The sequence below is a fragment of the Delphinapterus leucas genome, chromosome 14, assembly GCF_059928025.1.
Source record: "Delphinapterus leucas isolate spDelLeu-1000000601 "Yukka" chromosome 14, BTC_Dleu_Yukka2, whole genome shotgun sequence".
Lineage (NCBI taxonomy): Eukaryota > Metazoa > Chordata > Mammalia > Artiodactyla > Monodontidae > Delphinapterus > Delphinapterus leucas.
In genome coordinates, this window is record NC_143142.1 from 6,480,830 (window position 1) to 6,508,458 (window position 27,629).

The 27,629-nt window shown below is 46.6% G+C and overlaps 2 protein-coding genes across 5 annotated transcripts; one reads left to right on the plus strand and one right to left on the minus strand.

Annotated features, from left to right (window-relative positions):
* The first annotated feature begins 30 nt into the window (after positions 1–30).
* EIF2B1 (eukaryotic translation initiation factor 2B subunit alpha) lies at positions 31–11,941 on the plus strand. Its single transcript, XM_089894408.1, has 9 exons — positions 31–157; positions 1,153–1,254; positions 3,705–3,841; positions 3,951–4,067; positions 5,813–5,929; positions 6,481–6,545; positions 7,773–7,848; positions 9,145–9,270; positions 9,962–11,941. Exons 1-9 carry the CDS (start codon positions 145–147, stop codon positions 10,124–10,126), a joined length of 918 nt encoding a protein of 305 aa, XP_089750534.1. The 5' UTR covers positions 31–144; the 3' UTR covers positions 10,127–11,941.
* DDX55 (DEAD-box helicase 55) lies at positions 10,937–27,629 on the minus strand. 4 transcript variants are annotated; one of them, XM_022597780.2, is made up of 14 exons: positions 27,255–27,629; positions 24,609–24,659; positions 24,429–24,515; positions 23,160–23,251; positions 23,018–23,080; positions 20,994–21,143; positions 19,569–19,758; positions 18,014–18,096; positions 16,012–16,143; positions 15,076–15,168; positions 13,892–14,006; positions 13,246–13,414; positions 11,943–12,235; positions 10,937–11,680 (listed from the first exon to the last, which is right to left on the minus strand). In XM_022597780.2, exons 1-14 carry the CDS (start codon positions 27,612–27,614, stop codon positions 11,507–11,509), a joined length of 2,052 nt encoding a protein of 683 aa, XP_022453488.2. In that variant the 5' UTR covers positions 27,615–27,629; the 3' UTR covers positions 10,937–11,506. The 4 variants fall into 4 exon arrangements, with proteins under 4 accessions (XP_022453488.2, XP_022453490.2, XP_089750522.1 ...); XM_022597782.2 differs by lacking the exon at positions 20,994–21,143; XM_089894396.1 differs by lacking the exon at positions 16,012–16,143.

The window sequence follows — 27,629 nt, forward strand, 5'->3', positions numbered from 1 at the left end:
GGCGCCGGAAGTGGAGTGCAGAGCCGTGCAGAGCCGTGCTGTACGCTGTCGGTCACTGTGATTCGGAGCCCGCGCGGTCGCTGGACCCATCCAAGTGGCGCGAGCGGTTCTGGGCCCCTCGGGCCCCGCGGTCCAGAGGGCACCATGGACGACAAGGGTAAATTGGGACGCGACGGGCCTGCTGGGCCTAAAGCGGAGCCGCGCAGGGATCCCTCCACCTCGCACGCCCAGACTGGGCTCCGGGAGAGGTCACTTTCCAAGCTCAGGCTGTTTAGCTGGATGTGGTTCCTCTAGTCACAACTAAAACCACTCGCTGCAGGGAATGGGTCCTGGGGGTATCCCCGGACACCCCTTCTCCCCACGCTTTCCAGTGCCATCCAAAAAAGTGAGATTTCGGACGCATGTGCAGGTCTTCGCAGTCTTGATTTCCTCATATGTGAAGTATGAGTAAGACTCCCTGCCCTGTTGGATCTGGTACTAGAATTAAAAGAAAGGCGTATTTGATTTGCTTGTCTAATGTGGTTATCAAGGTGTTTTATTAAGTGAAGAGCAAGGGCAAACTAATGTGTATACAGTACCTTTCATGTAAAAAAAATGAGAGCAGGGTGGACCTCTGCATCACATACATGTACATATGTATGTAGGTGAATACGCTTGACTTGGCATAGACTGGAGGGTGCAGGAGAAATCGGTAAGGAGGCTGGCTCTGGGATTCTTTCCGGACTTGGGGTCTAGGATAAGGGGGAGAATGACCTTTCACTACCTTTTGATGGGGCTTAAATTTTATGCCATTGTACATGGCTAGCTTTTGCAAAATGAGAGAGAAAGAGTTTGCAAATAGTAGAGTGATGTCATATCTATTCCCGTCAACATTTATGGTGCCCCTGAAGCCAAACACCCTGCAAAGAAAATTTTTTTTTTTTTTTTTTTGCGGTACGCGGGCCTCTCACTGTTGTGCCTCTTCCCGGACCGGGGCACGAACCCGTGTCCCCTGCATCGGGAGGCAGACTCTCAACCACTGCGCCACCAGGGAAGCCCAAGAAAATATTTTTTAAATTAGTTTGCTTTTTAAAGTCAACAGTCATTGATAAGCTCTCTGGTCGTCTATCCTGCTAAATGAATTTGATGAATCACTTTTTTCTCCCTTCCCAGAGTTAATTGAATACTTTAAGTCTCAGATGAAAGAAGATCCTGACATGGCCTCAGCAGTAGCTGCCATCCGGACTTTGCTGGAGTACTTGAGGAGAGATAAAGGTAAAGACGGTCATCCTCCATCACTCCAGGTGTTAGGAAAGTCTGCTCATAACTGTTAGAAGTGTAGCAAGTGAGAGATGGATGTGTGCCTACATAAGGTAATGCAGCCCCAAGCTCAGCTCCTCCCTCTTTTTCTGTCCTTTTAATGTGAAGAGAGCCCTCAAGTTATCATTGAATGGGTCTCCTTTCAATGAAATATACTTTGAATCAAGAATGACCATATTGGCCTTTCTCACCTTCTGAGATGGCCCACGCTCTGTCTGTGGAGTGTGTTTCTCTCTAAATAAATCCACTTCTTATCCATCACTTTGTCTCTCACTGAATTCTTTCTGTGATGAGACATCAAGAACCTGAGCTTCATTAAGTCCTGAAGCCAGGTGTGTGATCTCAGTTGGAAGACGGTGCGTTTTGGCCGGGTTCGAGTCCCGGCATGTGGGTTCAAGTCCCAATCTGAGGTGCACCGTCTCACTTTGAGAGTAGCAGCTGAAATTGGGAGGATGCTGTGGTTCTACTCACTACAATAGCAGGTGAGTGCAGGGAGCCAGCCAGATGGACTGAAGGGGTTAGACCAGCATAGATCCTACATTTTCTCAAAACTGACCTGCCAGGGCTTCTTCCTGCCAGGGTCCCCACTGAATAGTGGGGAGTGGAATCAACATTGCAGAAGGTTGGGGTAATGAAAAGAAAAGGAAAAGAAAGAAAGAGAAAGTCCAGAAAAGATTTGGGGAGGAGAACAGAACCAAGAAATCTCAGAAAGCAAACTACTGTATTTTTTAACACTACATAAAACAATGGAAGAGGGAGCTCTGTGGGGTTAGAAAAGACAACTGAACGAAGTCATTTTCTAAAAGATCAGGAAAACTCATTTCACTTAAAAATGAAATGATTATGTCCAAACCCCATAAAAGTTACTGTAAGGAAGACAGAATGAGAATAACATCCCTGCAGACAATGAAATCACACCAAAACGTAAATAAATAAATAAATAAACCCCCCAAAAAAGAGCGACAACCAGAAAAAAAAAAACACCATAACACGCTATTTCACAATGAGCTAAATTTTTTTAAAATGGTACAAGACATGAGACATAATATAAATCAGATTTAGAAAAACAGAAATGTAGTGATAGAATTCAAGAAAGAATTAGAAATAAAAGAAAAAAACATTAAAAAAAAAAAGAATGACCATATTATACCGGTTAACTTTGAAGCTTAAATTATAGCAATAGTTGAGCTTTACAAGGATTTATTGAGCTTCTGTCTTGTGACAGTTTCTTTGCAGTTGCTGTAGAGAATGTTCCAGTATAAATTCTGGTTTTAATGTCATCATTGTGATTACTACTATTCAGACATCCTAAACGTAAGCATCTGGGTATAAACAAAATAATAATAATAACAATAAAAATAATAAAGCGTTCTTTTGTTTTTTGTTTGTTTGCGGTACAGGGGCCTCTCACCGCTGCAGCCCCTCCCGCCGCGGAGCACAGGCTCCGGACGCGCAGGCCCAGCGGCCACGGCCCACGGGCCCAGCCGCTCCGCGGCATGTGGGATCTTCCCAGACCGGGACATGAACCCGTGTCCCCTGCATCGGCAGGCGGACTCTCAACCACTGGGCCACCAGGGAAGCCCAACAAAGTGTTCTTTAATCTGAAGCGCTGGCCTAGAGATGCATGTCTCTAAGACAACCTCCAGCATCTTCCCATTGCACTTACAATAGCATCCAAACACCTGGGACTTCCCTGTGGTCCAGTGGCTAAGACTCTGCACTCCCAATGCAGGGGGCACAGGTTGGATCCCTGGTCAGAGAACTAGATCCCACAAGCTGCAACTAAGAGTTCATATGCCACAACTAAAGACCCGGGGCAGCCAAATAAATAAGTATTAAAAAAAAAAATCCAAACACCTAAGCCTTACCTACCCCACCCCGCAGACCTCTTCTGTCACTGCTACTTAATTTCCTTCTATGCTGTCCCTCACTGAGCTGTGCTTCACTCTGGCCTCTCTTTGTTTCTCATACCAAGTTTATTCCCTTCTTGGGACCTTTGCGTTTATAGTCTGCATCTGAGACTTTTCCCACTGGATCTTTACTCGGCTGGATCCTTTCTTACTCAGGTCTCTGCTTAGGCCTGCACTCCAAGAGACCACCCCTGTTAACTCTGTCTAAAGTAGCTCCACCTTTCTCATCATTCTGCTTTTTTCTGTCCTCATTTCAGTCTGTAATTAACTTGTTGATTTCTTTGTGTGCTTGTTTACTGTCTGCCTCTCCCACTAGAAAGGGAGTTCCGTCAGAGCTGGGACCCTGTCTGTCACGTTCACTGATGTATCTCTACAATCTAGAACAGCGCCTGGCATACAGCCTGCACCCAGTAAACACTGGTTGAATGAGTGAGTGAATCACAGACCCATCAAGGGTCAAAAATGAACGTCACATTCCTCGTGTAATCATTCCAGGGGAGACACTCCAGGGCCTGAGAGCGAATCTCACCAGTGCCATAGAAACCCTGTGTGGCGTGGACTCTTCTGTGGCCGTGTCCTCGGGCGGGGAGCTCTTCCTGCGCTTCATTAGCCTTACCTCCCTGGAATACTCCGTAAGCCCCTGCCCTCCTCGGTTACCTCTCCGTTTCTCTGTTTGGCCACAAATATTCTCAGCTTTATCTGGATCCTCCCCTTCACCTCATTTTGCTCTTTTCTTCCTAGGATTACTCCAAATGTAAAAAGATCATGATTGAGCGGGGAGAGATTTTTCTCAGGAGAACATCACTGTCGAGAAATAAAATTGCAGATCTGTGCCATACTTTCATCAAAGATGGGGCGGTGAGTAGATCTTGATCATGTGTGGTGATTGGGAGCAAGGACTTTGGAGTTAGACTCCTGGGCTGAAATTCTGCCTCTGCCACTTACTTGCTGTGTAACCTTGGACAAGTTACTTAACCTCTCTGTGCTGCAGTTTTCTCATCTGTTAAATAAGGGTAATAACAGCACCTACCTCATAGGGGTGTTGTGAGGATTAATGAGATGGTATGTGTAAGGACTCTGCACTATGCCCGGCACATAGTAAGCACTGTCTAAATGTAGATATTATTATCATAGGTGGTTGTCATTTTAAACAGGCAGAGAAAAACCCTGGGACAGCATGGATGATTCTTGATTTGATAAGGTGTCTTACTAAAAAAAGTATTTTTTATTACTGGATATGTACTAAATTAATCTGAATTAAATTAACACAGCTCTTGTCATTGGTTCATACTGACTGTCTTCCTGCTGAATGTTAGCACTGGATTGAGATTTTTCATCTTCATTCCAAACGCTCTTACAGAGATACCACCAAGTGTTCATAAGCTGAGTGAGGAAAGACGGGAGCTGCACATCAAGTCAGTCTCCCAGCAAAGGGGTCGTAAAACTTTTATGACGTCTCTCCCGGCAGCACGCCTTCTTTCTGCCATCTAAGCCTCCATCGACCATAAAAGTATTCACTTGCATCTGGACTCTTGTCCACTGTTTATTACCCCTTTCCCAATTTTTGAAGTCTTTTTTTTTTTTGGAGTATGTTATTAAATAAATGACGTAATAGATGCGAGTGGAACTTGTACACAAGCCAGCTGCAAACAAAGCCATCTTGGGGCCAAGTGGAGGCAAGCCTGTGACTGCCTCTCGCCGAGGCCTTCTCCTTCTGCAGACTCGCTGCAGGATTCGTTTGCTCTAGTGGAGTTGAATGTGTAATAACCACCCGCATCAGTGCTATTTTGGCTAAATTTCCAGCACAGCTGCTCAAATTTGAAAATGCAGATGAACCACCTGGGGATCTTTTAAATGAAGATTCTGATTCAGTCGGACAAGGGTGGGGCCTGAGAACCTGCATTTCTAACAAGCTCTTGGGCGAGGCCCAGAAAGGAGCTAGGGAGCTATGTCCCTCCTCCTTGCTTACACTGTCGTCTGCACTCTGTTCCCCGGAGCGGAGATTACATCTGAGTATCTGCAAATTGTATCCAGTCCACAGATGGGTTGTGTTTACCCCAAACAGCGTTTATAAGTTTTTAAAAATTAGTTAGCTAACATTGAAATATTGGATTTTCAGCGCCTCTAGAAAAACCAGATGATCTGACCACAGTGGGCCCACATGACAACAGCTGGAGCTCAGCCTTTCCACTCTGCTGCTGGCCCCAACCGGCCCCCTGCATTCCTTTATGCTACCTGCCTGGTGCCTGTATGCCCAAGCGTGCGAACCATGTCTTAGAATTAGGGAAGCCAACCCAAAGGAACCTAACAGAGCCTTCAGATATAAAGGCTTTTGTGTCTGAGTAACACCACATGGAGATGTCACTTCTGCGCTTGCTACGGGAAGAGGAGACCCATAATATATTCCTCTGGCAGAAAACTTTTTCAGCTTGTATATGGGCTTAAAGTCAGTGTACTATCAAGGATCTCCTTTCTGATTACAGCTGATTTGTGAGAAAGCATATGGAGAAGCTTTAGGGTACCAGGAACATGCATCAGAGGGTCACAGAGTATGGGTGATCGCCAGAAGCTTGCCCTTTTGACAGAGCTTTCTGTGCCCACAGAGAATATTAACTCACGCCTACTCCAGAGTGGTCCTGAGAGTCTTGGAAGCAGCCGTGGTGGCCAAGAAGCGTTTCAGTGTGTACATTACAGAGTCACAGCCTGACTTATCAGGGCAAGTATCCTTCCATTTGGTTATGAGCCCAGCAGTCCTTTTAAAGAGCAAACTGAGGATTAGAATCCATTGTAAGAGGAGTCAGAATAGGCCCCTGATTTGCCAATCAGTCAGCATTGCCTTTGACAGTGCCCATTCCTGCCCCTGGAAGAAAAATCACCGTGAATTTGAAGTAGGTCACAGTACAGGATCTAGGGGTTTTAGTTAGTACTTAAGTCAGAGGAACAGCAATTGAAAGATTTTTATCAAGGAATAGATAATTCACCTCATATCTAGCCAGAACATAGTAAAAGAAAAACCCTTTTTTTCTGAATTTACATATCTTTTTGTATCCCCAAGAGCGCAGTTCTCCTAAAACACATACTTCCTTCTAAAGGACCCAAATTCTTGTTTCCTTAGTCCAGAGTCTCAGGATGTGCCCCTTAATCCATTAATGTGGACTGAGTTTCCAGCTAAAGTGATTTATCATTGTCCAAATGAAGTGACTCACCATACACCACTAGGAGACCTTCCTGGACTTTTTTCTAATGTTCTCAAACTGTCACTTTCAGTGAGAAAATGGCCAAAGCCCTCTGCCACCTCAGTGTCCCCGTCACCGTCGTACTGGATGCCGCTGTTGGGTAAGTGCCTGGCTTCCCCCGCCACAATTACTCTTCCTCGCCCACTCCCAGGGGTGGCTTGGAACGGCACTTCCAGTTGGAAGGTTTGAGTCTCGTTCATAAAACTGGACTGGGCAGCGTCCCGCCTCTTAACTGATAGCTGGGCTAAACCAGCAAGCTCATTATAAGGCCTTGATAGTGTACAGACAGGGCTATAGGATGTCAGGGAGAGGGGGAGTCATTTACATGGCGGTATCATAGTGCATTTTAAGAGCAAGGTGCAGAGGTCAGGTCAGCACATGTGACCAGTGCTCCCTCTTCATCTGAAGACACGGGCTGCCCTCAGTGGCACTCTGGGATTCTTCGTCTCACCTGTGCAACTTCACTCCTAAAGCCCAGGTGACATGCTCCATGGATTGGCAGCGTGCCTCCCAAGAGAAAACAGGAGTAATAATCCCTTGGAAAGAAAACACATAAGGAGATGATTAAGGAAATTAGGAATGTGTTTAAGAGTAAACATTTTAAAGAATTCTACTAATTGCTCATTTTATTTTCTTTTAAGATCTATTTATTATTTATTTAGTTTGGGCTGTGTCAGGTCTCAGTTGCAGCACGTGGGATCTTTTGTTGCGGCACGCGGGCTTCTCTCTAGTTGAGGCACACGAGCTCAGTAGTTGTGGCGCACGGGCTTAGTTGCCCCGTGACATGTGGGATCCTAGTTCCCCGACCAGGGATCAAACCCACGTCCCCCACATTGTAAGGTGGATTCTTTACCACTGGACCACCAGGGAAGTCCCTAATTGCTCATTTCAAAAGGTAGATTGGCCTTCAGCCTACCTGCAAGATTCTTGAATTACATAACATTTTTTCCAACTTCAGATCACATCAGGTCTTTAAATTTTGTTTGTATTAACGTAGAAAGGAAAATAGAATGTGCCACATGTAGTAAGGATAAATGCCGGGTCATGAAATCCTTGCTTCAGCTACACACGTATGCATGTACATTACTGGGTGGCAGGGTGAGTTACACGTCTTATTGTGGTGTCGTGACCAAAACAGGTCTTGGTGCCCCTGTAGCAGAACCGGTAACAGTGCCAGCGGTTGTCTCATGAGTTCAGTGCTCTTTGGAAGACAGTTATGAGAGGAACTTACCTTGGTGAAAATGGAGTATTAATCTTTGCAGGCGATGTTGCTACTAAGAAGAGCAAAGAAAAGGGAGCATTAAAAAATTGTTTTTAATTTCCTTAGCTACATCATGGAGAAAGTGGATCTTGTCATTGTTGGTGCTGAAGGAGTTGTTGAAAACGGAGGAATCATTAACAAGGTAGGAGCATCAGTTCTCCACAGGCCCTTGCTCAGGGCGTGGAGCTACATCACTGACCTCAGACATCCAGCTAGCTCTGTATTGTTAACGATTCGTTCCTCTAACCCTGCTTAGCTTCAAGACTCCACCACTGCAGCCAATGGCTTCCCAGTTCCCATGAGCCATTGCAGCGGTCAAATTTTGTTCAGATTTCTTCCTGCTTTGGAGACTGATTTGTGTAGATTAGGAGAATGTAATTTATATTTTTTCAAAACATGCTTTAACTGGAATTGAGTTTTTGGTTGGTTTTTCTTTTTAATGGAGCATATTTGACATCAGTATAATGTTTAAAATTTATCTGTTGCTTAACATGGAAAGATTTCACGATAGTTTGTTGTATGTGGTAATATATAACATAAAAATTTGCCATTTTAATCATTCTTAAGTGTACAGTTCAGTGGGATTCATTACACTCACATTGTTGTGTGGCCATCACCATTGTCTGTCTTCAAAACTTTTCCATCACCCCAAACTGTGACCATTAAGCAAAACTCCCCATTTTCCTCTCCCCATCCCCTAATCTTTCTCCCTCCATGATTTTTGCCTATTCTAGGTACCTTATATAAGTGGAATCATACAATATCTGTCCTTTTGAGTTTGGCTTATTTCACTTAGCATGATGTTTGCAAAGCTCATCTATATTGTAGCATGTGTCAGTGCTTCATTCCTCTTTATGGCTGCATAATGTACCACATCACATTTGTTTATCCATTCATCTGTTGATGGATACTTGAGTTGTTTCTATCCTTTGACTATTGTTAACTAATGCTGCTGGGAACGCGGGTGTACGATTACCTATTTGAGTTCCTGTTTTCAATTCTTTGAGGTATATACCTAAGAGTGGAATTGCTGGGTCATATGGTATTTCTGTGTTTAGCTTTTTGAGGAACTGCCGAACTGTTTCCCACAGTAGCTACACCATTTTACGTTCCTACCAGCAACGTACAAGGATTCCAAATTTCTCTACATCCTTGCCAACACTTGTTCATTTAACTATAGCCACCCTAGTAGATGTGAAGCAGTATCCCATTGTGGTTTTGACTTGTGTTTCTCTCGTGACTAAGAATCTTGAGTATCTTTTCATGTGTCTATTGACCATTTGTATATCTTTGGAGAAACGTGTTTTCTTTTTTAAAGGTCTTCTGTAATTCCAAAGCCAGAAGTACATATATTACGTTCACTCATATACTTTCTGTTGCTTCCACTTCAGATATGCCATAAGATCTCACCCTTCTCCGCTTTTCTCCGACTTCCCAGATTGGAACCAACCAGATGGCCGTGTGTGCCAAAGCACAGAACAAACCTTTTTATGTTGTTGCAGAAAGTTTCAAGTTTGTACGGCTCTTCCCACTAAACCAGCAAGATGTCCCAGATAAGTTTAAGGCAAGAGTTTTACATATTTGAAGGGGTATTTGAGTCTAAGCTGAAACCTTTGAAGAAAAACGCAGTGCTAAGAATGTTCCATTAAGTTATTCACTTCCACTATTTTTTCCAATACTCAGGATACAAAGGTAAGTTGGTGGCTGTTGAACAGCCTAATTTGTCCCCAGAATTTAAGTCTTTGTCTCTCATTCAATTAAGCACTAGATACAGGCCAAGGAGGCAGGGGAAACTGGTTAATAGTCGAAGTTTTGGCTCAGCTGTCTGGGCTCACTTGCCATCTCCACCACTTACTAACCATGTGACCTTGGGCAAGTCCTTTCATTGTAAGCTCTGTGAACTTCAGTTATCTGTACAAGGGTTACGACAATTCTGAGATAATCCATGGGAAGAACTTAGCACAGTGCCTGGCACTTAGTAAGCACTCTATAAATGCTCTATATGGTTGTCTTGAGAGGTCTGGAGGAGTTAATCCAGCACACCAGTGAGGGGACACGTGGCTTAAGTTTTTCTTTAATGATCTGCTCACCCAAGCCACACTCGTCCCCCTCGCCAGCGTGCTGCACAGCTGGCCTCCCCCCGTTTCCAGAGAGCACTCTGAGGCAGGAGCACACTAATAGCTCAGGCCAAGGCCTCTCCAGTTCAGAGCCCTGAACACGTGGGGCAGACTAACGTATGCTTCCTGTCTCCTCAGTACAAGGCAGATACTCTGAAGTCCACGCAGACTGAACAGGATCTCAAAGAGGAGCACCCGTGGGTCGACTACACCTCCCCTTCCTTAATCACACTGCTGTTTACAGACCTGGGGGTGCTCACGCCCTCAGCAGTCAGCGACGAACTCATCAAGCTCTATCTGTAACTGCCGGGCCCTTTCCTGCCGGCGAACAGCTGATGCTGGGAGCAGCCTCTTGGCCCCTCAGTGAGCCAGGCCAAAACTGAATTGTTTTTTTATGAAATTTTATTGACTAAGGACTTAAAGTCATACGTCTTGGAGAATTTTTTATTCATTTCAGTCCCATCTAAAATATGTTCATGGTTCCCCTAGAACCCAACCTAAATTGTGCTTATGGTTTCCAGACACTTTCATTCATTTCCAGTTTCCAGAAATACAAGTTAGATTATTGGCTACTTGACTGATGAAAGAAGATGTGCCCCGTCCCCCTCCCTTCATCTTCCTCACACTCCAGACTTATCTGCCAGAAGCATCAATGAAAGCCATGCAGGCCTAAGAGAGCAGGGGTCCTAACTGCGGCCAGGCGCCCCTCCAGCAACCAACAGCCACCCAGGATGCAGGCTACACGGTGCCGTGTGAGAAAGGCAGGAAACACTTGCTGAATCTGCATCAGGCTTCCAGCAGTGAACATGAGAACCCAAGACAGAAACAGCGTCTTTGGCAGGAGTATCCTGCATGCCTCACCACTTACAAAGACGCCTTCCAGAATATTTGCAAACTTTAATTCTGTATCTGGGAAAGATGTGAATTTAAACATGTTTGGGTCCTGAACAGCTTTTTTAAAATTGTTCTTGGGAACAATTCAGCATCTTTTCAAATTGTATGAGAGATTTTGATATGGCGTTGCATCGGTACTGCAAGCTGACCCCAGGCCCAAATGTATTGTCCATCGTGGTAAAGACACTATGCAGCCACCTTCACACACTTAAGGCACAATTAGAATGAAATACAGTTTATTCAACAGAAGGCATAATAATTTTCTTTTCCAGAATGACTTGCTTCCTCTGTTTTTCAGATACTCATCAATAAAACAGTACTAGGGGCTGTGCAGGTGTTCTGCACAGTACATCAAAGAGAGAACTGAAGTCCAGGGAGAAGGACATCCAGGGAGATCAGGTGCCTGAAAACACTGAGGAATTTTAAAAGGCCTAAAATCAAGTCTACATCAGTATCTCTATGTTAAAAAATAAGTATAAAATAGCCACCAAACAATGAGCTCTTTGAGTAACCCATCAAAATAAATACTGACATCTGTTATTTACACTCAGTTAATTTACATTTTCTTCTGTTAGACTCCAAAAGCTGGTATGTTTTTCATAACATATTCATGAGCGTGAAACCCCTCACATCTCTGCCGTCTGCAACAGCAGCTTTGGGAGATGTGGTTCTTCCCGGACGTCTGCTGAAGTTCTGCTGTTCAGTAGACGCGAGCGCAAGCTATCTGCGAGCGCAGGGCAGCTCGTGGCATTGCCGTTGCTCTCGTGCACTTCGCCTGAGCGGCAGGAATCAGCAGTCATCTTCCAAATCTGAGATCCCCAAATCTGTCTCGACTGATCTTGTGCCACTCGTCAACAGCCCCTTCTCGAGTTCTTCTTCAGTAATTTTGCCTTTTTTAAACTTTTTCAAGAGCCTTGTGTCATTAAGAAGTTCTTCCATGTCCTCATCTTCGATATCAGAACCCTGAGTGCAGAAGAGATCAACAAGCTACTGAATTTCTCAGCAACAGTGTTCTAAGTGAAACCAGCAATTTTTAATCAGTAACTACTTGCTCTTAGATCAGCTTCCACAAACACAGCGCATTCCCCACCCAAGCCACCAAGGGAGTATAGAAATCTGAGAGTCCTATGCAATTCCTATTAGAAGATAACTATACACTACACTTAAGTGAAACTTGTTCAGAATTCTAAGTTGAGTATTTAAATAATAAAAATGCAAACTTTACCTCTTCCCTTTTCCTTTTTTCATTCCGTTTTTTCTTCTTTTCCTTTTTGGCCTTCTGCTTTGACCAAGCTTTATTTTTTATGAATTTTCTTCTCCCTTCATTTTCTGTTTTCTCTTTTCTTTGTTGCTCCAATAGCTTCTGCCTCTGCTTTTCTCTGATTTTTTCTTTAAATGGAATGGTGTCTGTATTGACATCCACAGGCACGAAATCTGGAAACTGCTTTCCTCTCAGCTCTGGCATCCTGGGCATCCTCAGCAGGCCAAAACCTCGAGCAAGACTTGCAAAATCGAGGTCTGATTAAACCGAAACACTGCGGTTAGCACGCCCAAAACAGGGTTACAGGCATCAACCCACAGAACATTCATAACAATATAATTTTGTCCACCTAAATGATCTAACGGGCTCATTTTAATTAGAATTAAAATAATTACATTTTTACTAAAAAGGAATACTCGGCAGCCAGCGTATTCTCTGTCTACTCAAACCCAAGGAAGACTGTCTTTTATTTTATTTTTTTTTTATTTTTTTGACTGCGCTGCACAGCACATGGGATCTTAGTTCCCCGACTAGGGATCGAACCCATGCCCCCTGCAGTGGAAGCTCGGAGTCCTAACCACCAGATCACCAGGGAATTCCCAGGAAGACTTTCTTTTAAATGTTTAGAATACATTAAGCCTGGCATAGGCCTGACTTTTTTCTTTTTAACATCTTTATTAGAGTATAATTGCTTTACAATGGTGTGTTAGTTTCTGCTTTATAACAAAGTGAATCAGTTATACCTATACATATGTCTCCATATCTCTTCCCTCTTGCGTCTCCCTCCCTCCCACCCTCCCTATCCCACCCCTCTAGGTGGTCACAAAGCACCGAGCTGATCTCCCTGTGCTGTGCGGCTGCTTCCCACTAGCTATCTACCTTACGTTTGGTAGTGTATAAATGTCCATGCCTCTCTCTCGCTTTGTCACAGCTTACCCTTCCCCCTCCCCATATCCTCAAGTCCATTCTCTATTAGGTCTGTGTCTTTATTCCTGTCTTACCCCTAGGTTCTTCATGACTTTTTTTCTTAAATTCCATATATATGTGTTAGCATACGGTATTTGTCTCTCTCTTTCTGACTTCACTCTGTATGACAGACTCTAGGTCTATCCACCTCATTACAAATAGCTCAATTTCGTTTCTTTTTATGGCTGAGTAATAAGGCCTGACGTTTTTATCAAACAAAGCAGTTTTCATACTTGTAATACTTCTAAAACCACCAGATGTTTCAGATGGAGATACAACTATGTGAGGAAGTCCAACTTACCCTTTAATCTGAAGATGAGGTTACACTCATGCTTTGCATAAGCCTGGACGAACGACACAAAAGCTTTCATGCCCTTTTCAAACACAGCTCTGTCGGCCAGGGCCATGGACTTGACCTTTGGAAGGAGGTCTACTGTGTTCTTCTGGACTTTCATCTCCTGCAGGGGGCACTGCACAGGGACCACAGCATCACTTCTGGCTGGAATCCCCTCATCCCCAACCAAGGCTACCCCATAAAAGCCAGTGCCAATAAAACCAAAGGCAGAACAATCCATTTTAATCTTAAAGCAGAGGCCTGGAAGCCCAAATCCAAGCAAAGTATTTTACTTGGTCCAGAAAGTATTTTAAAAATTTTAAAGCAAAGTTTAAAATGAGATTTTACCTAATAATCCTGATTTCTGGTTGGAAAGTATGGTAACATAGGTCTATGTTCCCAACTAGTGATACTTAGCTGGGGCCGAGCAGTGGCCGTACCCCAGAGCCTCTCCACAGCCATAAAGCCAGCCAGGTTCCCGCACGGACATCACCAGCCTGGCCCCTGTGTGTCTGCAACCCCTAATCTAAGTTCTGGACCCCACTTGCTGGAAAAGAACTTTTTCAACTACCCCAGCACTGGACATTCCGTAGGAAAAAGGAAGACAGCTTACTTTCTGGTTAATTGCAAGGAAATTGACGTACGACTCTTCCATGGGAAGGAGAAACACAAGTGCGCTGCCACCGTGGCCGATGCGGGCTGTGCGGCCACAGCGATGCACGAAGGCACTGTGAACAAGGGGCAGGAACACGGTTACCACGTGACGGTGGCCGAGCAGAGCACAGGCCTGCAGCCGCAAGGCTGATGCACCTAAAATGACCTGAGGAGCTCTATACCAACCCGCCGCTTATTAGTGCTATAGAAGAGCTGGCTATTAAAGTACACGTGCAAACCAGAGAGGGTTCTGTTAGACATTTACTATGAACTATAAAACTTTTAAATTTATGCCTATCTGACGGTACAGGTAGGAGGAAGCAGTCTCAGCAGAAAATTTGAAAAACAATGAAAAGCGTAAAAAAGAAAATAAAAGTGACCTATGAGGAACCGCATCCCCCCCCCCCCCGGAAGTAACAACTATTGCTTAGGAGTTTGTATTTACAGGTGCTTTCCTATGTTTGGAGGCATTTATCAGGAATATATGCTTGCTTTCAGAGAATAACTGACATCTTCATATATGGTGTATATATTGTTCTCCTTTAAACACTCTATCCTGTGCAGTTCTGCAAGAACTTTAAGGGACTTCCCTGATGGCCCAGTGATTAAGACTCTGCACTTCCAATGCAGGGGGCATGGGTTCCATCCCTGGTCAAGGAAGTAAGATCCCACATGCTGTGCGGCGCAGCCAAAATATTTAAAAATAAATAAGTAAATAAAAAAGATCTATTAAAAAGTATTTGAGGGGGCTTCCCTGGTGGCGCAGTGGTTGAGAGTCTGCCTGCCGATGCAGGGGACGCGGGTTCGTGCCCCGGTCCGGAAAGATCCCACATGCCGCGGAGCGGCTGGGCCCGTGAGCCATGGCCGCTGAGCCTGTGCGTCCGGAGGCTGTGCTCCGCAACGGGAGAGGCCACAACAATGAGAGGCCCGCGTACCGCAAAAAAAAAAAAAGTATTTGAAAATGACTGAAATTTCAGTGATAATACAGTGTCACTATTGACCTATCAATGATAACTCACCAGTTCCCCTATTTTTGCTATTTCGTAATGTTGTGACAACCACCATTATGTCTTCTTCCTCAGGATTCCTATTTCATTAAGCTAGATTCCTAGACAGAGTGGGTAACATTCTCTCATGCTGTACCTGGCATTGCTGGGAGGGTCGTACTGCAAAACCCAGTTTACTTCAGGAATATCTATTCCTCGGGCCATCACATCAGTGCACACTAAAATCCCACTAGAAAATGAGAAAACACCACACTGAGTAAGGAGGCCACTGTTTCCCTCACCATCAAGCAGTCTTTACTGAGGGATGACAGTAATAACACAGGTTGCAGAATCTCTCACAGAAGCAAATATATAGGAATAACATTTTGATTTTTCTTCCTCCTAAGAACCTCTAGGACTTCACAAGTTGTCAGTGAAATCTGTAAAGAGGTGGGGAGGAAACACTGGAAAGATTTTTTAAATTAGCATATTTCCATTGAGGGAAAAGAAAAAAAAAAAAACCACAGTATTTGGTCTAATCCTTTGCAGCCGTTTAAAAAAACAAATGAAATTTTCCCTCCCAGACTGTCATGTATCCATCAATTCTATCACTTTGCCTAAAAGATTGCTTTTAACATAGCCAGAAGGCTCAATGATTAAGAAACACAGAGAAGTATTATTTCTATGCACAAACAGAATCAAGTTATGTTCACTAGAGTCACAAGTTCCCTACAGCCTAGCCACCAGCTGACAATCTACAGCCTTTAATGGATTGCTCCTGTCTGTTCCGTCATTCAACAAACAGCTACCAAAGCCCCACTGGGGGAGCGAACACAACACACAGGTTCCCGTTCTTATGGAGCTTACAACCTAGCAGGGAAGTTGACAGATAAGTAAGGAAGTCAGTGTAGCAAAGTGTAATGGGGTCAGGACAGAGGGCAGGGGCTCTGGATATTTATACAGAGAAGATGTGATAACCAGGTTGGGGAGGAAGAGAGTTCCAGGCAGGGGAACACGTGAGGTTTCAAGGCAGAGCGACCTGCAAAAGAGCAGAGTGGCTGGAGATCCGCCATCTCCAAGGAAGCCAACCCACCTTTGCAATTTGCGGAACTCCGTGAAGATCTTATTGCGCTTATATTTCATCTTTCCGTGAATGCACATTACCTTCACGCCCTTCACCAGGGCCTCCAGAGCCTTTCCATAGTACTCCACGCAGGCGCAAGTGCTGCGAGAGGGGACAGAGGGCTTAGAGTCGTAGGCCGCCTTGGTCCTCCTGCGATGGGGGAGGGAGGCCGCAAGCACTAGATGCAGTGGGACCACCCAGTCGTCCCGGGAGACTGCAGAGGAGAATGCCTGTGCTTATCATCCACAACTAAGCTCTCGGCCAGGGGAAGGCCAATCTTTTGACAAAACCCCTTCAGCAGGAGTTAAAACCCAAACAACGTGTTCCTCCTGTCTAAAGCTGTTCTAGCAAGGGGATCTCCCTGGCTCCCGGAGGAACTAATTAAACGGAAGGAGTCCTTCACAACAAGAACGATGACATCTTAAATATAGCTTTCCTCCTGCTTTTCTTTCAGGGAACTGCTTCTTCCCCATTCAGTGCAGTTCCCAAGGGCTCAGAAGAAGTCAGACCTATCAGGTCCTCTATCCTGGATATTGGACTTGGAGTTGAGGACAAAAGGGGACTGGAGCAGGGTCATCCCAATGAGGCTGTGCCCTAAAGAGATGGCCATCTGGGTCCCCCAGATCCTGTCTTCCCTAGAGGCGGTGCACCCAACTTTCTCTTTGAGTCTGTGAGCTCCCTACACAGCCCCCTTCTAATAAAGTTCACCTTTTTTATTTGAGGGATCCCAAAGGGATGTCACATCCTTTTGTAGATGAGGGACCTGAAGCTTCCAGAGAGGCAGTACGAGTGAGTGGCAGAGGAGAACCAGAGGAAGGTGTGATTCCGTCTCCCACGTTCTCCCACTACACCAGGCTGCAAGATTCCAATTCGGGCTAACTCCTGTCTAAATCTCCTGTCTTAAACACCTGTGCTAACTGACTGCTGCCAGATTCCCCAGTTTCCACCAAGAGTCACATCAGTACATAATAAAGCAGTTTTGCACACTAGGGTCACAACCCACAGATCCTGAAAGCAATCTGGTGGGTTCTGAAATCAATTTAGTGAGTCTGGACCAGCATTTTTTAAAACTTAGAGCAGAACAGAACAGAAAGCATCAGAATGCATCCCACCTAGTCAAATGCAGTTTTATGAAATCTTTGTTTCAGTTTCGTGTGCGTGTGCGTATGTGTGCGTGTGTGTGGTGTGGGCACCAGGTTGTATTTCTAACTGTGGGACAGTACAGCTAATGCATTTTATTGGTGACATGATGGATGGAAAAGAAACATAAAATTATTTTGGTATTGCCAAAAAGACAACACCACAGGTATATCTGGAGGAGGAAAAAAACAGCCCAAAGGATGCACACAACTGTTCCTATCTTGCACTCTGACAACAGGACACACCCCAGTGTGGCAGACACTAGGCTGGCGGATCAAACACCCTCCCAACCACTTCCTCCTTCACCTCCCTCTACTACAGAGGCTGGGACAGCTACCCACTTGTTTTTTTCCCATCTCCTAAAGTGAGGGGCTGCTGGGTGACCCACCTTTGGCCCATACAATGAAAGCAGAAGTCAGCTTGGGAGGGGGCTGTCTGAGAAAGTCTTTTGCTTTTCTGATTAAAAGGGTCGGATATAGCAAGCACTGCCCTTCCCCCTCTCCCTGCTTTTCCTTTTATCTGCTTTCAATGCAAACGTGGCAGCAGGTGTCACAGTGGTCATCTTAAAACTAGGAGGTGACCTACAGGAAGGAAAGGCCAAGACAGTTAAAGAAACACTGGTCTTGACGTTGCTGAGACAGAAACCAATGTCAGGAACTGCCTACCTCTGGACTTCTTTTCACAGGAGAAAAATAAACCCCTCCAGCTTGAGCTGCAGAAGTCATTTGCAGCAAACACATTCCTGACAGACAAACAACCTGAAGGGAATTCCAAACCTGAAGGTTACACACATGTGCACGTTCTGGGTGTGGCTGAACCCCAGAAGTATTACCTGAAGAAGACCAGGTGTTTTTCCTGCTTATGATTTCGAAGAAAATGTACCAGCTGATTAAATTTCTCATCTGCCTTACATACCTATAAAATAAAAAGGAAAACCAATAAAATAAAAACAAATTTGCTGACAATAATAACCCCATAGCTATTTTCAGTTTCGGCCTTCAATTTTAAGGAATCTAATTTCCTCCATGAAAAGGGACAGACTTTCGTCAGAATGTTACTCAGTCTACCGAGATGAGAATAAACATCAGCCTGGGCTGCTGACACACGTAAGTCACAAAGTCATGTAACTGAGGACAGGGAGTCACCCAGTGCAGTAAGTACCTCCCAAACCCCAACATGCAGACAGCGCCATGCCGGCCATAACACCACCCCCGGGGAGGTCTTTAAAATGCAGATCCTTGGACACAGCATACAGATTACGATTCATAGCTGTGGAATTGGACCCAAGGGTCCGTATTACTTAAGAGTGCCCAGGGGCTTCCCTGGTGGCGCAGTGGTTGAGAGTCCGCCTGCCAATGCAGGGGACAAGGGTGCGTGCCCCGGTCCGGGAAGATCCCACATGCCACAGAGCGGCTGGGCCCATAAGCCATGGCCGCTGGGGCTGTGCGTCCGGAGCCTGTGCTCCGCAACGGGAGAAGCCACAGCAGTGAGAGGCCCGCGTACTGCAAAAAAAAAAAAAAAAAATGTGCCACAGGGTATCATTTTATAGATTTAGTTTCCTAGAAAACTGAAAGCCAGTCTCTAGAGCACTTATTTTTGGCTTGCTTGTTTGCTTTTTTTTTTTTGGCCACGCCACACCATGCAGAATCTTAGTTCCCCAACCAGGGATCAAAGCCGTGCCCCTGCAGTGGAAGCACAGAGTCTTAACCACTGGACAGCCAGGGAAGTCCCATTTGCTTATTTATTTGTTTTAATTGCTAAGAGTTAACATATATCAGTGGGAACACTGTACACCATATTGATAAAACTTGGAAAATCTAATAAGTTGTTAAAACAATTATTCTAGCTGATCATTTAGAAGGAAAAACAGGACTTCCCTGGCAGTCCAATGGTTAGGACTCCGCGCTTCCACTGCAGGGGGGCGGGTCCGATCCCTGGTCGGGGGACTAAGATCCCGCGTGCTGTGCGGCACGGCCCCCCAAAAAACGTAACTAAGCTTACTGAAAGCAGTTCAAGTCAAAAAAAATTAGTAATTTTTTTCAGTAAATTGCTTTTAATACTTGTTTTATTTTTTCCAGCTTTACTGAGGTATAATTGGCAAATAAAAATTGTATATATTTAAGCATATTTACACGTTAAAAATCCATACATGTATACATTGAAGGTGTACGAAGTGATGACATGTGCGTACACTGTGAAATGATTATCATAATCAAGTGAATTAACACACCCACCACTTCACATAGTTCCCTTTTGTACTTGAAGAACTACTCTGTTAGCAAGTTTCAAGTACACGACACTGTTAACCCCAGTCCCCACGCTGTACCTTAGACCCCTACATCCTCCTCGATGGCCTGCAGGAGTCAGTGAGACCACCCAGCACTCACCATGTAGTAGTTCTCCAGGCGGGAGGGGGTCTTCTGCGTGCTGCTGGCCGCCGCGCCCTTCTCCTTCACCGAGATGCGCACAGGGTTCCGGAGGCCTGCTCTCACCAGGTTCTCCACTTCTTGTGTCTGAGTGGCCGAGAAGAGGCCCGTTCTCCTCTGCTTCGGCAAAAACTCCAAGATGGTGTTTATGCTAAAAAGAGAGGGCTCATCTTAACCCCTCAATTAACAGCATAATCAACAAATGGTGTTTTATGATACTAAACAGGTTATTTTAAAAGACTGAAAACCATCACAATATTTACAGTAGCTACTACTGGGAGGTGAGATTATGGGCGATCTTCATTTCTTCTTTATACTCTCATTTTCCCAAGGTTTTTCAATGTAAGCATATAATTTTACTTTTACAATGGGGGGCAATTAAAAGAGTGAAATTAAGACAAAACTTTTTGAGACTAAAAACCATGAAACTGTACACTTTACATGGGTGAACTGTGTAACATATGAATTATATCCCAATAAAGCTACTTACTTTTTTAAAACTCACAGAAACTTTTAAAGAAGCCATGAAGGAAAACACTTCTTAAGAACATCAAAGACATAAGAAATGGAATTTAAATTGTGTGGTAGAATCTGAAGGATTAAACAACCTAATGATTTGAAATTCACATGTGGGGACTTCCCTGGTGGCGCAGTGGTTAAGAATCTGCCTCCCAATGCAGGGGACACGGGTTCGAGCCCTGGTCCGGGAAGATCCCACATGCCATGGAGCAACTAAGCCCGTGCGCCACAACTACTGAGCCTGCGCTCTAGAGCCCGTGAGCCACAACTACTGAGCCCGCGTGCCACAACTACTGAAGCCCATGTGCCTAGAGCCCATGCTCCACAACAAAAAAAGCCACCAAAACGAGAAGCCCGCGCACTGCAACGAAGAGTAGCCCCTGCTCGCCGCAACTAGAGAAAGCCCACATGCAGCACCGAAGACCGAAGGCAGCAATCAATCAATCAGTCAATCAATAAACAGAACCCGCCTGCCAGTGCAGGGGACACGGGTTCGAGCCCTGGTCCGGGAACCGTGCCGTGGAACTAAGCCCGTGCGCCACAACTACTGAGCCTGCACTCTAAAGCCCGTGAGCCACAGCTACTGAAGCCCACGCGCCTAGAGCCCGTGCTCTGCAATGAGAGAAGCCTCTGCAATGAGAAGCCTGTGTACCCTATGAACAGTAGCCCCTGCTCACCACAACTAGGGAAAGCCAGCACGCAGCAACGAAGACCCAACGCACCCAAAATATAAAATAAATAAATTTATTTAAAAAAAGAAATACACATGTGGCTAACAGAGACAGTCATGGAGTAACAAAGGAATTCCATCTTGAGCTCCCTTTCATCCTGTGTCACCCGAAGCCCACGAAGTCCAAACTCCAGTACCTCGCCTCAAACCCCATATCCAGAAGCTTGTCCGCTTCATCCAACACCAGGACCTCCAGGGACCTCACGCAGCTGGCCAGATCCAGGCCCTCTGCCTTCCTTCGGAACATGTCCTCCAGGCGGCCTGGGGTTGCCACAATGATGTTCCCACTATGAAAACAAAGTTAACATTTACCGCACTCGCTGGATCTCGGGGACCTCTGTGATTCCAAACACCAAGTTTTGTATTCCCCCCAGCAAAAGTCATCTAAAATGCCAGTGAAGAGAAGGGAGACCACCACAGCGGGAAGAGAAGGGAGACCACCACAGCGGGAAGAGAAGGCTGCGCCATGAGGGGACAGGTCTGGGTTCCAGGCTGAGATCAAGGGCAGGGCTCAGCAAACTGGCTCTTAGGTCATATCTGGACTCCGCTACTTTCGTGACATTTTATTGGCACGTAATTACACATCCTCTTTCATTCATGGGTTGCCTCTGGCGGCTTTCACACGATAACAGCAGAGGTGAGCTTTTATGACACAGACTGTGTGATCGACAAAGGTAAAATAATTACCATCTGGTTCTTTACAGAAAGGGTTTGCTGACCCCCTGACTTTACTCAACCACTTGAGGTCCCAGGTCACTCATCTATAAAATGAGAATGTGAACAGAACTAGAGATAATTTTATGTAAAGATCACAAACGCAGACTGAAAGCCAAACGTGGCCCCCACAGACCGGGTGGCCTGCAGGAAAGTTTTGTTGTTTTTTTAAAATGTGAATTACATGCCAACAGTTAAAACAACCTGGAGATAACACACAGAAATCTGGAATTCCATATTCTTTTTAAAACATTCAAAACCTGGAGAACTGAGCCCAGAGTTCTGTGGGCAGCGATCAGCGGGAGGTGAGTACTCAGGCGTGAACTAGCCAGTCCCTCCCAGTCCCCGCCCACCCCCTTCACACGTTTATATTATCCTCTGAGCCCTGTAGCAACTCGAGTCTGTGACCCCTGCTGCAAAGTATCTCCCATTGTAGCTGGACACAGCAAGTGCTCAAGAAAAATAGTTTTCTTTATGGAGATTCACTGACAAACTGGGCACAAATTCTATTGCTGCTCATTACAAACCTTATTCATCATGGGACAATAAAATGCCAAGGAGTGATGGCCATCGCGTATTCAAACACGCATTCCGAATGTTTATTAAACACCAGCTGTGTGCTCAGCGCCTCACTAGGCTCTGAAGGTAAAATGCTGCCGGAGAGACACCACCCCAACTTTCCCGAGCCTCCTGGAGACACGGAAGAGCCTGGCACGTGCAGTACCTGGGAGAACGCCAGCCCACTGTGGCAGCAGGGCGGGCTGTGAAGCAGGCAGCAGTGGAGAGTGGTGGCTCACAGGCCCTAGGCAGACACTAGGATCTACCCCAAGGGCCAGGAGAAGCCACTGAAGAGCTTTCAGTGAGCGACATGACCCGACTGGCATTCTGGTTGCTACGCGGAGAGTGGACTATTGGGGGCAATAGTAGACACACACAGGAGAGAGAGAGACAGAGAAGCCACTGCAGGAGTCCAGGGGGGAAATGAGATGGGAAGGTTGACGGTTAGAGACGCGCTCTGGAGAGAAAACGCAGAGGACGTGGTGTCAGCTGGCTGTGAGGGGGAGTGGAGGGGCCGGGACGAGCTGAGGCTGGGCCGCTGACTTCAGGAGAAGCAACGGGGGCAGATGAACAGGAAGCTCCAGACGAGGTGCAAGTCTGGGGATGAAAATTCCAAGCTCCTGTTGTAGACGCATTTGCAACAGCTGTGAGATGCCTGGGGAGATGCCAAGCAGACAGGTGGATCATCTGTGTGCCTGGGGCTCGGGGAGAGGTCAGGGACCACCACAGGAGGGACGAGATCACGAGCCCGTGAGCAAAATGGGAGGTTGGCCTGAAGAAAGAACTTTTTGTGGGGAGGGAGCTTCTGAAGCGGGGGGTTTCCGGTTAAGCCTAGATCATGTGTCGATTCCTCCTGGGTTCAATGCCAAGAGCAAGCAAGGCAACTTACCCGTGTTCCTTAAACCTCGCAACATCCTCTCCAGGATTCCTGCCTCCGATCCAGAGAATCTGGCTAAAACAAGAAAAGTGTCTTTGAGCAGGCCAGGCAAAATCACAGCCCATGGCTGACAGGGACCCTGCCTCCCATTTACCTGAACTGTGGGAAGGGCTTCGTGAAATGCGACAGGACCTCATCTATCTGAACAGCCAGCTCTCGCGTGGGTGTGATGATTATGGCGCCGACCTGCCCACGCGGGGGAAGGCACATGATTAGCAGAGCCCAGGGCTTGCAGAGCTGAACTCACATGAGACTGCACCCTCCACCTAACGGACGAAGGTTCCCAGAGAAACAGCACTTCCTGGGCTTTTCCAGCAGTGCCCGGTCATGCCTGGTCACAGTACACATCGAGAGTTGACCCTTGAATGATGTGGGGGTTGGGGATGTGAACCTTCTGCGTAGTCGAAAATCCGCAAACTATTTATAGCTGGCTCTCCATACAACCGGTTTGGTTCCTCCATGTCCCAATTCCGCATCTAGGGATTAAACCAACCTCGGCTGGTGCAGACCTATAGTTATTCACTACTGAAAGAAACCCGCATTTAAGTGGACCTGCACCATTCAAACCCCTGCTGTTCAAAGGTCAACTGTAGTTTGAATTATAGTCAGTCCTCGTTCTGTTCTACAAAGTGGCCACATACGCTGTTAGTGAACACTGGACCATTGCTCCTGGGGAAATGGGGTTAGGTTCCTGCAAGCCTCTGGCCACATCTGTGTCGACCTATCAATACATAAGCTTGTTTTACATATATTTCTGTTTAAAGATACCTTATTTTGTAAGTCAACTATACTTCAATTAAATTATTAAATAAAGACAGCTCATTTAATATATACTGTTGATTCATTAACATTGAACCCATAGCCAACAGCACTATCAAAAGAAGCTTATGCAACATGTATTTTCTCCGTAAGGCATATCACAGCCTCTCTGCACTCAGGAACGTTCGACAGCGCTTCGGCACTATGTTTGGGGGTCATTTTAAACAGTGAAATCACCAAAAAAAAAAAAAAAAATCACAGCAGTAAGTTGACCGGGAAAAGGACACGTGCTTACAGCCTGAGAGCTGGAACGAGAAGGCAGTATCACCCTGATCAGACTCGGCTGGGAAAGTGCCATAAGGCGACTCCCATTTGTCGCTGCCCCATACAGGTGCAGGCATGAGCACGACAGCACACTGAGTGCTGCTCTGGGGAGCTACAAATGAACGTTAAGCAGTAGGCACATTCATAAACACAGAGCCTGCAGGTAATGAGGACAGACTGTACTTTTTCCTTCTTATTTTTTCAAGCTTTTGACCAGCTTCTTCCTCAACTGTGAACTCTCCGATGACTAAGTGAAAATAAACCGTTTAGCTATCCTCACCTGACTCTTTTTTAACTTCTCTTCCCTTCTCAGGAGAATCTCCAGGATGGGGATGATGAAAGCGAGTGTTTTGCCACTACCTGTGACCTGCAAAGGGCAGAAAGTTTCCGTTTGCTTTTCCTCACAGTTCATTTTGGAAGGAAAACAGGAAGACAAGCTGCATTTACACAAGGTACTCACCGCTTCTGCAGCAACATCTTTGTTTTTCATGAACAGAGGGATGGTTGCAGACTGAAGAGAGAGATGGCAGAGCACTGGTTAGGGGATGCCGTGACTCCACCGATGAGGCCCAAAGCCCAAGGAACACAAGGCTGGCCTTGGTCACACTGGACCCCACCACAAATTGGACTCCGATTACAGTCACCCACAGGGGCCCCAGTGGGGTCAGCTCACAGGTAATACAGCAGCGGTGTCTACACAGATGGCATGGAGGGGAAGTGAGCCAAGCTGGGGTTTGGGGGTCCTGAGTTCTAGCCCTGCCTCGCCTACTCTTCCTCTCTGGACCAAGAAGGGTTTGAAGACACTGTGTTCCTTCCAGTTCTAGTATCACAAAACAACGATTTAAATAGGCCCTCTAATTATAAACACCGCAGAAAACCCACAGGGTTACAAGAGGCCTGGCCCTTTGGTTGCAGCAACAAGCAGCTGAACCTGAAGCAGACTCAGGTCTTGGCTTCAAGGTCGCCCCCTCCAGGACCTCCACTCCTGGTCCCCAGAGCCTGAGCTCACCCATTGCAGCACGTGTAGCACTTTTCTAACTGCTTCAACACAAGTAAGTCTCAGCCTGGGTGATTTCTGTGCCCGCAGGGAACATTTGGTAATGTCTGAAGACATTTGGGGTTGTCAAACAGGGTGGGGGGGCTTCCCTGGTGGCACAGTGGTTAAGAATCCGCCTGCCAATGCAGGGGACATGGGTTCGAGCCCTGCTCCAAGAAGATCCCACATGCCGCGGAGCAACTAAGCCCGTGCGCCACAACTACTGAGCTTGCGCTCTAGAGCCCGCATGACACAACTACTGAAGCCCACGTGCCACAACTACAGAAGCCCACACGCCTAGAGCCCGTGCTCTGCAACAAGAGAAGCCATCGCAATGAGAAGCCCGCGCACCGCAACGAAGAGTAGCCCCTGCTCGCCGCAACTAGAGAAAGCCCACGTGCAGCAAAGACTCAACACAGCCAAAAATAAAATAAATTTATTTAAAAAAAAAAAAGAATGAGATTTTTCATTTGTTTTTCACACTCAGTCCTCAAAATCCACTGTACATTTCACACTTAGAGCACATCTCAATATGGACTCACCATGTTTCAAGTGTTCAACAGCCACATGTGAGTGACTACCATAGTCGACAGCACCTAGACCATCGACTCCAGTGGCAGACACTGGGTCTTGTCTGCACTACAGTCCCGAGGCATGGCACAGAGCACTGCCTGCTTCCTCCACACCTTTCCTGAGAAGCCTATGGACATCTCAACTTAACATTTCAAAACAGAAACCTCTTGATTTTCCCTCTGAAGCCTGTTATCCTTCCCAGCCTTCCTCAACTCAATAAATGATACCACCATCCACCCAGCTGCTAAGTCAAAAACCTCAGGGTCCCTGTAGATTCCTTCTTCAAGAACCCCACATCTGGCCCCTCAGGAGCCGTAAAGCTATCCCAACATTGACTTTTCAATATCCACTGCGTCCTCTCTACTCCACGCCACCATCACCTCTAACTTGACAGTGGCCTCCTAATGGACCTCCTCACTTCTCCTCTTATTCCTCTAAAGTCTATTCTCTATGCCGCAGTCACATCCCTTCCCTTTCTGCACAGTTTCCCATGGAAGACAGCTTCCCGCTGCATTTAGAATAAAATACAAGCTCCCTACAAGGAAGATCCTGCACGATCCGGCACCCGGTTTGCTCACCTCTTACACTACTCATGCTGCTCCAGTCACAGAGGCCTTCTTTCTGTTCCTCCAAGCTCATTTCCAGCCCCAGGGCATTTGCACGGGCATTTCTCTTTGCTGGAATATCATGCCCCCAATCACCCCACAGCCAGGTCCTTCTCATTCAGGTAACAGCTTAATGACACCTCCTCCGAGAGGCCTCCCCTATCTTATCTCCTATCCTGCACCTTCTTGTCACTGTCTCCTCCACAACAGTTATCACCAGCTGAAATTACCTTATTCCTTTACCCCTTTCTCTCTCTCGGGCATTAGAAAACAAGGCCCATGAGTGGGGACCAACACTGCAAAATCCCTGGAGCCTAGAAAAAATTACCCAATATGTAGTTTGTCCTCAAGAAATTTCTTGAATAAATGAATAAACTGGACCAGGACACTTCACTTAGCCCAAGTAATAAAAACAATGACAGCAGGTAACATTTACTGAGCGCCCATGATGTGCCCCAAATTGTCTTAGGTAATCTCCACAACAACCCTCTGGTAATACTATTTTCGTCATTTCACAGAGAAAGGAAATGAAACACAGAGAGGTTAAGCCATTTGCCCAAGGTCTCACAGCTAGAGGGGGTAGGGGGAGAATACGAACCAGGCACTTGGGTCCCAGCACCTAAGGGCGGGGTGGGGGGCGGTGAAGACCCTGGCACAGGTGAGCCGCCGCCTGCCGCCTCTGCCTGGCGATCATTAACCAGCTTGGCATCACCCGAGTCGGCGCAGCAGAAAGACGTGGCAAAAGTCCCAGCCGGAGGAGTAAAAACTCCAGGATGCGAGTCCTAACACCTACCGGCCGCATCCAATTAAGCGGCTGCCGGGCCCGCCCTGAGCCTCCCCTTCCCCAACTGCCCCCTGCGTACCGAGGGCCCACCTCCCCGGCCCCGGGTACCTGCACCGGCGTCATGTACGGGAAACCCAGCTCCCGCAGGACACCCAGCACCCGCGGGTGCAGCGGCACCGGGAGCGACTCCCAGGAGCCCTCCGTCACGTGCTCCATGGCTAGCTCCGACACCGCAGCTACCAGTACTACGCCTCCCTGGCACACTTCCGCTTCCGCTCGCCAACAGGCCCCGCCCGGAACCGTGCTCCAGTCGCAAAGTTCCGGAGGGCAGGGGAAGGCGCCCTCGCCGCAGGAGAGTGGAAAGCCGAGAGCTGGCGGGTGAAAGCCGGCCGCGGGGGCCCGGCCATGGTGCCATTCGTCCAGCGCAGACACCTGGGCTCGGAGCGCCTTTCCACATCGAGCAGGCATTTGGGCGGGAGGGAT